Below are 13,438 nucleotides of genomic sequence, written 5' to 3'. Positions count from 1 at the left end.
TGTTATTAAGAGAAAGTGACATCTGAGTAAGAAGTTGGTAAATGTCCCACAATTTCAATGTAGTATTTAGCGAATCTTTAATTGGGAGAAGAATCTGGACATCGTCCGCAAAAATATAGTGGACCAGACCTAATCCTGACAACAATCTACATAATGGTGCCATGTAAATATTAAACAATGTTGGAGAAAGGGATGATCCCTGTGGCACACCTGTTGTTAAACTCATCTTTTTGGATTCTGCTATATTTATTTTAACTTTGAATGATTTCTCTGTTAAATAAGATTCAAACCAAGCAGGAACCTAAGAAGGTGGATAAAAAGAGAGAACCTACTCTGTGTCAAGATAGTTATCTTCCAGAAATTCAGAAAATCATAACAGATGTACGTATCAACACAGTTTGCAGGGAATTTGAATGCTACAGAAAATCAAACTTAACATAAATCTGCTGGAACAGAGATCTGTCTTCTAGGCCCTGCAAGTATTTGAACCTTGGTTACAGAACAGAACTCTACAAATTCACACAATCAAATAGCTATGGAATAACAGGAGGAACAGGACTCTACTGGTTTTGCAAGGAAGTTCTAGCTATATGTAATTGGGCGAAAGGAAAAGATGTAGCTTTTAGCAATATATATGCAAGCAAGAACAATATACTCACAGACAAATTGAACCATCAACTTCAACCACACAAATGGTCTCTCAATGATGGCACAGTTCAGAGTCTTTTCACAATGTGGAGGACACCAGATGTGGACCTCTTGGTATCACCATTCAATCACAAACTACCTCATTATTGCTCCAAAATACAGTCCCAAGATGCTTTAGCAGTGGATGCATTCGCAGTTCCATGGAATACAGGTTTAACGTGTATCTGCCCTTTCCACTAATTCAAAAAATTATTCTCAAACTAAAAAGAAATAGGAGCAATGATTCTAATAGCTTCCATATTGGGCACAACAAAGTCGGTTCCTGTGGCTCCATAAATTAGCAGTATCTCCATCAATCAGATTACCAATATTTCCAACCCTGTTAACCCAATTCAAAGAAACAGTCTTCCCTGTACATACCCGGATCAAACCAGCCACTAGAAAATCTTATAAATGTAAATGGAAGAGATTTTCAGAGTGGTGTTATTCTTGGAGAAAGGACCTCTTCTCCTGTCCCATGTACATCTGGTAGATTCTTGCTTAAAATTCAGTTCAATAAGAGTTCATTTAAGCGTCATCACTGCATACCAGCAGCAAACAAAAAGTCAACTGTCTCGGAAGACCTGTTAGTAGCTAAGTTTATCAAAGTACTCTATAATTTAAAGCCTCCAACCATCACAATGGGACTTAAAAGCCCATGGTTACAGCGCACATAAAATTTGTAACGTTGAAAATACTATTTCTATTTGCAGTAACTTTAGCTCGAAGAATAAGTGAACTACAAGCACTAGTAGTTACTCTCCATACACTCAGATATTAAAGAATAAAGTGATGCTAGGAATGCATCCAAAATTTTTACTGAAATAGTAACTCAGTTTCATCTGATCCAAACTGTGTTGCCAATGTTTTTTCCAAAACCTCATCTATCACAAACAGAGCAAGATCTGCATTCACTGGATTGTAGAAGAGGGTCTCCTCTTTTGTCTGGACGGAACAGAATCATACAGGAAATCTCCACAACTGTATCATGTTGTTGCGACCCCAGTCGCTTACGCAGCGACCAGGGCTCTTACCTTCCCCGCGGGTCTCCTCCCTGCGCCGCGAGCCGTGCGATTCCGGGCCGGCCTGGCCGCATGGCAGCGGCGTCCTCCTCGTGGGGACGCCGGCAAGCCCGAGGATAGCTCCGCCCCCTGCGGGGGAATGCGCGCGCGCGAGGGCTGTCCTTTTGAGCTCCCAGCACCCGGATGTGCCGATCCGCCCTCCTTCTGACGTCAGACCCGGAGGGGGATTTAAACCCGCAGCTTTCTTCTTTGCTTTGCCTTGCAACGTGGTCACTCCTTGGAGAGAGTTAGTTGCTGCTATCCTGCGTTTCTTGATCCTGGTTTGTCTCACGATTCTGCCTGCCTGCTGCCTGCCTTGATCCTGGTTTGTCTCACGATTCTGCCTGCCTGCTGCCTGTCTTGATCCTGGTTTGTCTCACGTTTCTGCCTGCCTGCTGCCTGCCTTAATCCTGGTTTTGTTTCACGTCTCTGCCTGTTCACTGCCTGCCTCGACTCTGGCTCGCTTCTTGGATCCACTACTTGCTGCATACCCAGACTCCGGTACACCTCCTCGTTCCTGTCTTCAGCTACCAGTCCAGACTTCTGTCCGCCCTCGGTTTCCCTTCACGCCTGTGACTCTCCTAAGTCCCAGCGGTCCGGGTCCCTACGGGCTCCTCCTGGGGGGACCTCGGACTTCCAGGGCGAAGCCACCTAAGTCCTAGCGACCCGGGCCCTAACAGCTCCTCTGGTGGGGTCACGGGTTTCCAGGTGAAGATCCATCCCGCACTGTGTGTGTCTGCCTTCCGACCGTCCCATATTGCCGGTCGGCCCAAGGATCCACACCCGGAGCACAACATCATGTGATATAGATTAAAAAAAGGAGTCCAGTCAATAAAAAAAAACACTTTGTCCAGATAGTTAATTCAATGTATATCGCATTGTTACAAAGTCATAAACCTCAACTTATCACATCCAGTAAAAGCATATGATCAAAAAAACACATACCTTTATCAAACATTACTCTTTAGAAGAGGAGTTGCACACAGACAATAAATTTGGTTAAGCAGAGCTTAGAAATGTTTGTAGTTAAACCATCAACTTGTTGCATATTAAATGACAGATCGTAAAAACACAAATGTAAACTCAGAGGTTCAATTGCAGCCCCCAACATGAGAGTCCCCACGTGCAGCTATTTCTATGGCTTGTTCCCTGTACGTACCAGATTTCTATGGCTTGTTCTGAGCTGAACAAATAGCCATGCAGTCCCTCCCTCCTCCCCAGTTAGTTGAAATTAGACAGCGGGAGAGTGCGCGGCGGCGGCAGCATGGGAAGTCCTGCACATGTCCAGAAAGGTTGTACCCAACCTCAGTGCTATCAGATGACCATTTGTGTGGCTGTTTGTTTTTCTGACTATGGAAAACACCTGTTTACATGTAAGCAACTTCTCTTTATTTATGTTTTTCAAAATGAAAATATGAGTTTGCAGCTATTAGTTTATATCATGCTAGCTATCAAATTATTAATTAATTATAGTTGTAACAATAAGACCTCTGACTTTGTATATCCTCTGGCTTCACGTTCTGGCTTGCAGGAGTTCCCCCTAAACCCAAAGGCCGTGTCCCTGGGGGAGTTATATGGGGAATATAATTTGGCCACAAATGAATGGACAGATGGCATTCTGTCCAGCCTGATGAGGAGTGCTTGTGCAGGTAAGAGGAGCTCAGACCCTGTGACAGAGTGGAGACTTGAGGCCAGGAATTTGCAGTATTGATTGATTAATAAACAGAAGAGCAGAGCATGATTGGAATATGGGGCAATGCTGCCAGTGTGAGAGAGGCTTCCATTTGCTGGAATGCTAGCATAGACCATTCTTTGGGGAGAAGCAATTTTAGTAGGAGATCAGCCTCCATGCTGCTGTACTCTTAGCTGAAATGGAGTCTTTGCAGATGAAGTGTGAGCGGGGCGGGGTCTTTGGAGATGCATTGTGGGTTGGGAGGGCTTTTGGGGATATAGTTGTTAACTGAGGTCTTTGGACGTACATTGCTAGTTGGAAGGGGTCTTTGGAAATGCAATGTGGACTAGGAGGGGGTCTTTGGGGATTCATTTGTTGAGCTGTTTGGATATGCTTTGCTAGATGGGAGAGGTCTTTGGAGATGTAATGTTAGTAATGGGGGTTTTGGAGATGGCATTTTAGAAAGGAGGGGGACTTTGTAAAACTGCACTATAAACAGGGTGCCATATCTTTCAGCCTTGCTCTATACGAAATGCTTCTTTCTCTGCTTTCCTCCCTGGCTCTTAGATGAGAAGATGGATGAGAAGTGGATTGTGTTTGATGGCCCTGTGGATACTCTGTGGATTGAAAGCATGAACTCTGTAATGGACGACAACAAAGTTCTGACTCTGATTAATGGAGAGCGAATCTCCATGCCAGAACAGGTGAGCTGGACCCATCATTATTGAGGAATGGTAAGATCCTCATTAATGAAAGTGAATTTACAGGCCAGAGCAGGACCAATCCTCTGTGATGGAGAGTAGATCTACCTGCCAGAGCAAGTAAGACCCTCACCAAAGGGGAGCAGATGAGACCCTCAGTAATGAGGAGCAGATCATTGTGTCAGAACAGGTGAGACCTTTAGTGATGGGGAGAGGATCTCCATGCCAGATTATATGAAACCCCTGGTAATGGGAAGTGGATCTCTGTGCTTTAGCAGGTAAGATTCTCATAGGTATCAGATCTTAATGTAACTTTGTCCAGTCTGTGCCCTTTGAGGAATTATTAAACTTCATGTGCAGGTGTGCTGCTATGTGATATCCTTAAACTCTTGCTTCTTCCCTTTAGGTGTCTTTACTCTTCGAGGTGGAGGATCTTGCAGTTGCTTCTCCTGCCACAGTGTCCCGCTGTGGAATGGTTTACACGGATTATGACAGCCTTGGATGGAAGCCTGGTGTCCAGTCATGGCTGGACGAACGCCCAAAGGTATCCTGATTGCAGAACTGTGGGCATAAGACAAAACAACAGGGATTAGCAGAACATGTACAGTGAGCTAATCAGAACACAGATATTAATATGCAGACCTCATGTTCAAAACACTCTCCTTTCCTTTAGGATAGGCAGGCCAGCTCACACAAGCAGGTTATGCAATCCTGCAAGCAATTGGAGACTGAGGTCACTGACTTGCTGACATCACTCCTATATATAGTCCTACACGGGCATCAACCTGCCAGTATTCCTAAAAAAGCCATCTGTGGACAACTAGACAACACTTAAATTGATAGAATCAATATATCCTGAACCCAAAGGTCTTTCTGCACTGGTAATCATGATGATCTGTTGACTATCAGGCACAGGAGAACTGCAAACCATGATCTTCATGGCCAATCCAGAGCCACCAGAAGAACTAGTCCAGGATGTGGTACTATCGGCCTTGATTTTTTTTATGGGATAGTTCTACCGATCTGGACCTTTTAGCTGATCATCTGGTCTTTTTTAAGCTGTCTACATTATCTGCTATTTTGTAACATAATTTCAGTTCATGGTAATCACGTGCCTATGGTGACGTTTCCACAACCCTTAGTTTTTTGAGTCATGATTGGGTTCAAAACAACGGAGACAGATTTGATGAGAGTCACAAATTGACATCTTTCGCTGATATTTTTCAAAAAGCTTGAAAGGGGTTTCACCTTTTCTTGAGGAGGACATCCTTGTTTGAGAGAGAGAGAGCAATACCCATCTTCACGCATCAGCAGACGAGGTAAAACTGAGGATTAGTGAGAGATCATGGTTGGGCGGGAAAACCCACGCATGCTCAGCAAAGATTGTGAGAACTTTCAGAGCTATATAAGGAGTGTGTGCCCTGATTTGACACCGGAAGCTGATGTCACCCACTTGTGTGGCCGTATTGTGTGCTTATCCACTTGTGTGGCCGTATTGTGTGCTTATCCACTTGTGTGGCTGTATTGTGTGTTGCTGCTCACCCAGGAGGTACCTGAAGCACCGAGCCACGCCCCCCAGAGAAGAAACACTGTTGCTGCTACTTTCAGTTTCACTTTTTTTTTTTTAAGTGCCCCAGAGGAGAAGATAAAAAGCAGATGAAGAAAACAGAGAAGACTGAGCCCAAAGCTTCCTACCTGCCCTGGAAGCAACTTCTGAGCCTACAGGGGGAGGGGGCTAAAACCCTTCACTACCGAGCTTCAAAACTGACTTAAGAGCCATCTGCTCAACTGAGAGAGGGAGATATGCTATCACCTCAGGAGCTGGCCATGACCTGCCCCAACTCCTGACAGGCCTATCTGTGTCCATTGAACACAGCTGGCATGTCCGCCATCAGCTGGAGATGGGGAATACTGGCAGGCTGATGTCTGTGAGGACTATAAATAGGAGTAATGTCAGTGAGTCAGTGACCCTTGTCTCCATCTGCTGGCAGGAACTGCTTGTGTGGACTGGCCTGCCTAGATGATAAGGGAGTGAGCCTCTGCTCTGCCTGTGATTTCTCTAACTCTTTGTCTCTCTTTCTCTATTTGTTCTGTCTCTTATTTGTCTGTGTTTCTGTCCCTTTTGTGCTCTTTCCCTATCTCTCTGACCTTCTTATCTCTCTGGCTCTTCTTCTGTTTCTCTTCCACTTTTCGGCTCACCATCTCACTTGCCTTCTTTTGCTTTTTATCTGCCTGTGCTGTTGCAGGGAGAGGTAGAGATTCTCCAGCGCATGTTTGATAAGTTCATCCCTAAAATACTGAACTTCAAGAAGGACGTCTGCAGGGAGCTTGTTCCCATCACAGAATACAACGGGATCAAGTCCCTCTGCAAGCTGTATGCAGCACTGGCTACACCAGAGAATGGGGTAAGATGCATCGCAGACCTGGCTAAACTCATCTGTAGTAGCCACCGTCCTATAGTTATGCTGCTTGGCTGGAGGACCTGGGTTCCATTCCTGGCACTGTGCTGGGCTCTCTGTCCCTTTCCTCCCTGCTGTTTCATCATTGGGATATCTGTTCCTTTCATGGTTGCTGTTTCCTAGCTGGACTTTGCTCTCCCTCCTGGCTGCCATGTAGCTGGTCTCTCTCACTCCTGAGGGTCATGGTATAGCTGGGCTCTCACATGCTCTTTTTCTCTTTTCTTTCTTCCCAGGTCAACCCAGCAGACACTGAGAATTACACCAGTATGATTGAGCGCTGGTTCATCTTCTGCCTGATTTGGTCACTCTGTGCAGCTGTGGATGAGGACAGCCGGAAACACATTGACAACCTGCTACGAGAACTGGAAGGGACCTTCCCCAGCAAGGTGTGGCTTTCAGTTTCCACTGATTTGTTTCTCACCATCAGGCCGATTCAGTAAAGTCCGCGGGAGAGTGGACGAACGCCCGCTCTCCCGGTGCGCGCACAGGCCACTCGCCTGTGCGTGCGATTCTGTATTTAAATTAGGTGGTGCGGTAGAAACGGGCAAAAGGAGGCGTCCCTAGCGCCTCCTTTTGACCCGGAGCGGCGGCTGTCAGTGGGTTTGACAGCCGACGCTCAATTTTGCCGGCGGCGGTTCTCAAGCCCGCTGACAGCCATGGGCTCCGAAACCGGACGCCGGCAAAATTGAGCGTCCGATTTTCGGCCCGACAGCTGCCGGCCCATTTAAAAAATTTTTTTTACTTTTTTTACTCTTCGGGACCTCCGACTTAGTATCGCCATGATATTAAGTCGGAGGGTGCACAGAAAAGCAGTTTTTACTGCTTTTCTGTGCACTTTCCCGGTGCCGGCAGAAACTAACGCCTACCTTTGGGTAGGCGCTAATTTCTTAAAGTAAAATGTGCGGCTTGGCTGCATATTTTACTTTCTGTATCGTGCGGGCATACCTAATAGGGCCCTCAACATGCATTTGCATGTTGAGGGCCCTATTTGGTGCTGCGGGTTGGACACGCGTTTTCCGCCCCTTACTGAATAAGGGGTAAGGGAAAATGCGCGTCCAAGGGCAGGTTAACAGTGTGCTCCGTTGGAGCGCACTGTACTGTTTCGGCCTGCATGTGTCTCACTTTGAGTTGAGTGTTTTCTTTAATTATTCTGGTCTCCACTTCTTCACAGTCCTCCTAAAGTGACCAGTAGCTGAGTGGGACTCAAGTGGACACTGATTCAGCATGACACAAACTCTGGATCATAGCATCTTAAAACTATTTCCAAACCCTCTGAAAATGTGGGAACATGCCATAGATTTTGTAGTGTAAATACAAGGCTATATATTTTAAAGTAATCTACACCTGCAGTATACCTCAGATAGAGCTGGCTGAATGAATGCAGAACTATATCTTATGATACTGTATATAACTATTATGACAACACCCATATGACTCCGGTACCTGTGCTGATATATGTCTCTCCCCTGCCCCTTAGGATACTGTGTATGAGTATTACGTTGACCCCAAAGCCAAGAGCTGGGCGTCCTTTGAAGAAAAGCTTCCCAAGGCATGGCAATACCCACCTAAGTGAGTGTGCTTATTGGATTACCAGTACTGTGCCATCTAAAATGTCTACTGCATTCTTTCCACCAATCTGAACAATAAAATAAAGACCTTACTTTTAGGCCTGAGTCAAGAATGCTACCCAGATCTCCTGCTGAGCAGAAGAAAGCATTCCTCTGCACTCGGGCCGGCCAATCCACACCAGCGGGTTATGCACTCCTACTAGCAGATGGAGAAGGAGACAACTGATTTGCTGATGTCAAAGATTTGTAGCCCTGCCCCAACATCAACCTGCCAGTATTCTCCAGCAGATGGTGGACATGCATCTCCCTAGTTGGGATTGCTTATCAAAAAAAAAAAAGTGTTAGACTGCAACGTGCTCTTTCTTACAACTTTTCTACAAGCATTACCACTTGGTTGTTGAAGTGCAAGAGGGGCGGTGTTGACGGGAGCACGGGCAGCCTCACACCTGTTTTGGGAGCACCTTTGGTACATCCCACTGGTGTGGATTGGCCTGCCTGAGCGCAGAGGAAGAAGAACTTACTTCTTACTTGATAATTTCCTTTCCTCTAAGGAAGGCAAGCCAATCCACAACCCGCCCTGGGCTACCTGCTTTTGGTTTTGTTTTCAGTTTGTCCTTCCCTTCAGGGATGATGCAGATTCCTTTTCCTTCTGCTCTACCAGTCCCGAACCTATGGGTTTAGTCCCCTCACCCAGCTTCTAGAAGGATGTTTTGAGTTGGAGCTCATTGAACAAAAGATTATTTCTCAAAAGAAAGAGGTTTTAAACCCTTTCAATATTGTCTAAGCTCATGAGATTTGTGGGGCCATGCTCATTCGGAGGTTTCTCCTGCAGTGATGCATGCCCAGACTGCTGCCTTTATTACTCCCTTGCTTCTGTCATAGATAAGGTAGAAAATTTCAGCATGAAAGTGTAAGGGAAGCCCTCCGGGGTTAGAAATCTTTACCGGCAGCTATTATCATTAAATTTCAGTTTAAGCCGCGTGTGCTGGATTCACTGCTCGGGTAGCTGAGAAGAGTTGTCGATGCGGCTCAAAGTGCCTTAGGTGAAGGAAGTTTATGCTCTGGGTACTGTGGTAAAACGGCTACCCCGGTAACTAATTGAGTGACACCTCGGGTAAGAAAGCATAGGAACATAAGATATGCTAAACTGGGTCAGACCAAGGGTCCATCAAGCCCAGCATCCTATGTCCAACAGTGACTAATCCAAGTCACAAGTGTTTCTGTTGAAGAAGAAAATGTTCAGAAGACATTTCCCAGGGTGATTCTTATATCTAATGAGCCATTAGAGTCAGCAGTTGTAACAACAGCTGACTGAGTTATGGTGGCCATTTTGAAACCACAAGCAGTGCCATCGGCTGTAAGGAGAGGGACCATTTTAGCACAGAGACCTCCCAAGCTACTACCAGAGCAGGACTTCCAACCAAGCGAAACAGGAAGGTGGAAATGTTTTTCAGTTAGTGCAGAGAGTTAGGGGGTGAGGCAATAGATGCTTTGCAGCAAAATTGGAAAGGAAACAGGCTACTATATGTCTTACCACCTTGGCCACTAATAGTGCGGGTGCTATGAATGAGAGAAAAGAAAAAAGCCTTATTTGTTCTAGTGACTCCAGATTGGCCAAGATGGCCAAGGTATGTGGATCTAAGGAGGATATTAATAGATCAGCCTCTACAGCTACCTTAAGTCAAGAGTCTTTTGAGTCAAGGGCCAGAGGAAATGGAGGATCTAACGCCATTCTCGTTTATGGCCTGGCTATTGAAAGGGCAAGATGAATAATGAAAGGATATTACTTTACTGTGATTAGAAAGAAATAGACATCTCTCTTATATAGGAATGTGGCACATTTTTGAAGATTATTGCAAGGGAAAGGATTTTTCACCTTGGTGTGCACAGATAGGAGATATTCTGGCAATTTTGCAAAATGGTCTTTATAAGGGACCAATTCTCGGTTCTTTAAATGTGCAGATAGCAGCCATTTCAAGCTTTCGAAGAAGAATAAATGGCAGTTTGACATCTTCCCATAGGGATGTTATGCTTTTTCTCAGTGGAGTTAAGCATATTCGCCCACCAGTTAGGTCTCTAATTCCATAGTGGAATTTGAATTTAATTTTGCAGGTTTTAACTAAGCCTTCTTTTGAACTTTTGATTCAGTCAATCATAAAGGATTAGACTTTAAAGATGGTTTTTCTAGTGGCACTTTCATCAGCCAGACAAATTTCAGAGTTACAGGCTTTGTCCTGGAAATCACATTTAAGGTTCAGATGAGATGCAGTTATAATGAGGACAGTTCCTTTGTTTCTACCTAAAGTAGTCTCAGTTTTTCATATGAATCAAAAGATAGTTCTCCTTGCATTTAGCAAGGAGGGGGGGGGGGGTGTAAGACGGATTTAGGACAACTGAGGTCTTGGATGTCAAAAGATGTTTAAAGATTTACCTAGAAAAGACGAAGGATTTTACAGGGAGGTTGTTTGTCCTTTTGGCGTGAAAAGGAGAGACAACTTCAAAGGCTTCTGTTGCTAGGTGGTTTAAGAATGCAATTTCCTCGGCCTGTTTGTTATGAGGGTAGCAAGTACCAGAAATGATCAGGGACCATTCAACAACAACTCGTGCTTCACGGGCAGAAAGAAGCGCAGTAAACCCAGTGAAGATTTGCAAAGCTGCCACTTGGTCTACATTAGGATCATTTGGGAAGCATTACAGATTGGATCGTCTTGCCAGACAGGAAATCAATTTTGGTTCGTTGGTCTTAAAAGTGGGATTGTTATCCATCCACCCTTAGATGGGCTTTAGTAATTCCCCTAGGTTTGGGACTAGTGGAGCAGAAGGAAGAGGAAGGAGAAATTGTCTTACCTGTTAATTTCCTTTCCTCTACTTCTGCTGCTCCAGTCCAGAACTCCACCCTTTTCAAATAATGGAGATGGGAGATCTGATTTATTGTGTGTAACGGAGATTTTAATTTTCCTTTGTTCAGATAAAGAGGTGTGCGTATATTGTGATAGTCTGAGCAGTAATTTTTTAATTACAATGCCATTTTTTTAAATTGTTGAATTTACATTTTACTTGTTTTTGCAGTCTAAAGTTAGATGTGTATTACATTTTGATGTAGCTTTGACAGTAGTAAACTGGCTAGGGTAGTTCTATTCATGACATACATAGATGTTATGTCATATATTAAAAAAAAAAAAAAGGAGCTCTTCCTCCAGATGCTGGATGAGGGGACTAAACCCATAGGTTCTGGACTAGTGTAGCAGAAGCAGAGGAAAGAAAATTAACAGGTAAGACATAATTTCTCCTTGTTATGGGTCAGTTGAAGGCTGGTAAGTGAGAGTCAGCCTATATAATTAATGGCAATAAATATTTTACCTGGGCTTAGTGCTTTCTGAATTAAGTGGAGGTAACGAATCCTTGACTGTTGAGTATAATCAGTTGTCCACAATTTGCTTTTCTAGAGATACTGGCAGGCTAATGTCGGGGCAGGGCTATATCTCAGTGACTTCAGCAAATCAGTTGTCTCTGTCTCCATCTGCTGGAAGGAGGGCATAACCCACCAGTGTGGATTGGCCTGCCTTCCTTAGAGGAAAGGAAATTATCAAGCAAGAAGTAATTTCTCCTTACTTTCAGATTTGAGTAGCTTGAATATTCCTGTTTTAAGTAGTGTTGGTAATTGTTGCATCTCTCGCTGATAAATAAATAAATGTTCTTATCCCCACAGATCCCCATTCTACAAGATCATGGTTCCAACAGTTGATACAATGCGCTACAATTTTGTAGTGAAAACTCTGGTGTCGAGCCACAATCCCGTGTTGCTGGTGGGGCCAGTAGGCACTGGGAAGACCTCTGTCGCTCAGAGTGTGGTGCAGTCCCTGAACCCCACTAAGTGGTCGGTACTGACTGTCAGCATGTCAGCCCAGGTAAAACAGGACAACTTGGTTGCTGAGACAAGAACCCAAAACCAAAGAAAGCTTTGTTAACTGCCTTGGCATTTGGACTTTTAGAGAGGTCTGTAAGGTCCATATTTGAAAGATTTTGCCCAGATAAGTTTGAGACTTAGCAGGACAAACCTGAAGGTAAAATATACTCCCCTGCCCCCCCCCCCCACTGACCGGATAAGTTGTAGCTTAAGTAAATCATTCCCCACCAGCTGGTCAAAAAGAAGCAGGGCAGGAGTGTTTTGGGGGGGAGGTTTACATTTACCCAGCTAATGCTGATATTTAGTGATAGCCCATACATTTATCCGGTTAACTCTGGCTGAAACATTTCTAGCTAAGTAACATAAAAAAAAATAAAATAAACAAGTTGTGGTAAAGCAGTGTCCAATTTTTCTCCCTCCCCCAACCCCTGAACAATAATTAAAAAATGATCGTGGGGCTAGAAGGTCCACCACCCTTCCCCAAGATGTCTCAAAATTCTGGCTGGCAGATTTCCCGCGTCAAGATAATAAAATATTGTAATGGGTCCTGTGGGTGCCCCCACCCAAAGAAGACTTGGAATTTATAGGGTGGCAAAACCAGATCCTTCCACCCCTCCTGACCCTAAAGCCCAGTGGGAGGAGAAGAGGTGCAAATCTCTTCCCTCTGGGTTGAATAGTAAATGTTTGTACAGTGCATAAGTCTGCTTTGAAAATTATCCCAACAAAACTTTACATGGACAACTGCACTTGCTATTTTGTGCACGTAGATCAGTCCAGACTCCTGGATTTTGCCTCCCTGCCAGCAGATTGAGGCAGTTTTTTTAGTCTTTCTCTATCTCCAGCAGATGATAGAGGTGTAAAACCTGCAGTCTGGAATATAATATAAAAAAAAAAAAGAAAATAGTCTTTTCAGAATTCCTTGCAGGTTTTCCTATGTTCTGGTGGGGCCATCCTCCCTGGTTTGAAGTGGACGAGCAGGGGGTTGGTGACTCTTTAGTTGGCTTGATCCTCACCTCCGTGGGGCTGATAGCTGGTGGTCCAGTACCCTCCTCCCTAGGAGAATTCACTGACTCCCACTTCAGGTCTGCAGCATTGTCAACATTCAAGGGAAGTACTTGGTTTTTTTCCCTCCTGATTTCGGCCATTAAAAAAAAAAAAAAAGCAATTTGTTTTTACTGAGCAGGAGATTGGGTATTTCTCAGTCCAGGCAGTCACAACTTAGCTGGTGCTGCCTATGGGTCCCAGGAAGTAGGTAATCAGTGTGCCATGTGACTCCCATCTGTATGTGTCTCCCAGTGACACGAGACTTCTGCCTGTCCTATTTGCATGTGACTCCCACCAACTTGGGGCTCCAGTCTGAGGGGGAAACATGGCACATGCCAA

The 13,438-nt window shown here is 44.7% G+C and overlaps 1 protein-coding gene across 2 annotated transcripts in view; it reads left to right on the top strand.

Annotated features, from left to right (window-relative positions):
- Nucleotides 1-13,438, top strand: part of DNAH2 (dynein axonemal heavy chain 2) — a 392,322-nt gene that overhangs the window by 205,912 nt on the left and 172,972 nt on the right. For both annotated transcript variants that reach the window (XM_029581921.1, XM_029581922.1), the window contains 7 exons: nt 3,280-3,397; nt 3,988-4,124; nt 4,528-4,665; nt 6,368-6,526; nt 6,814-6,966; nt 8,058-8,149; nt 11,858-12,056. In XM_029581921.1, coding sequence (XP_029437781.1) covers nt 3,280-3,397; nt 3,988-4,124; nt 4,528-4,665; nt 6,368-6,526; nt 6,814-6,966; nt 8,058-8,149; nt 11,858-12,056 — 996 coding nt within the window. The remainder of the gene's footprint in view (nt 1-3,279; nt 3,398-3,987; nt 4,125-4,527; nt 4,666-6,367; nt 6,527-6,813; nt 6,967-8,057; nt 8,150-11,857; nt 12,057-13,438) is intronic.

The sequence above is a fragment of the Rhinatrema bivittatum genome, chromosome 16 (assembly GCF_901001135.1).
Source record: "Rhinatrema bivittatum chromosome 16, aRhiBiv1.1, whole genome shotgun sequence".
Taxonomy (NCBI): Eukaryota; Metazoa; Chordata; class Amphibia; order Gymnophiona; family Rhinatrematidae; genus Rhinatrema; species Rhinatrema bivittatum.
This window is presented reverse-complemented; position numbering and strand designations above follow the sequence as displayed.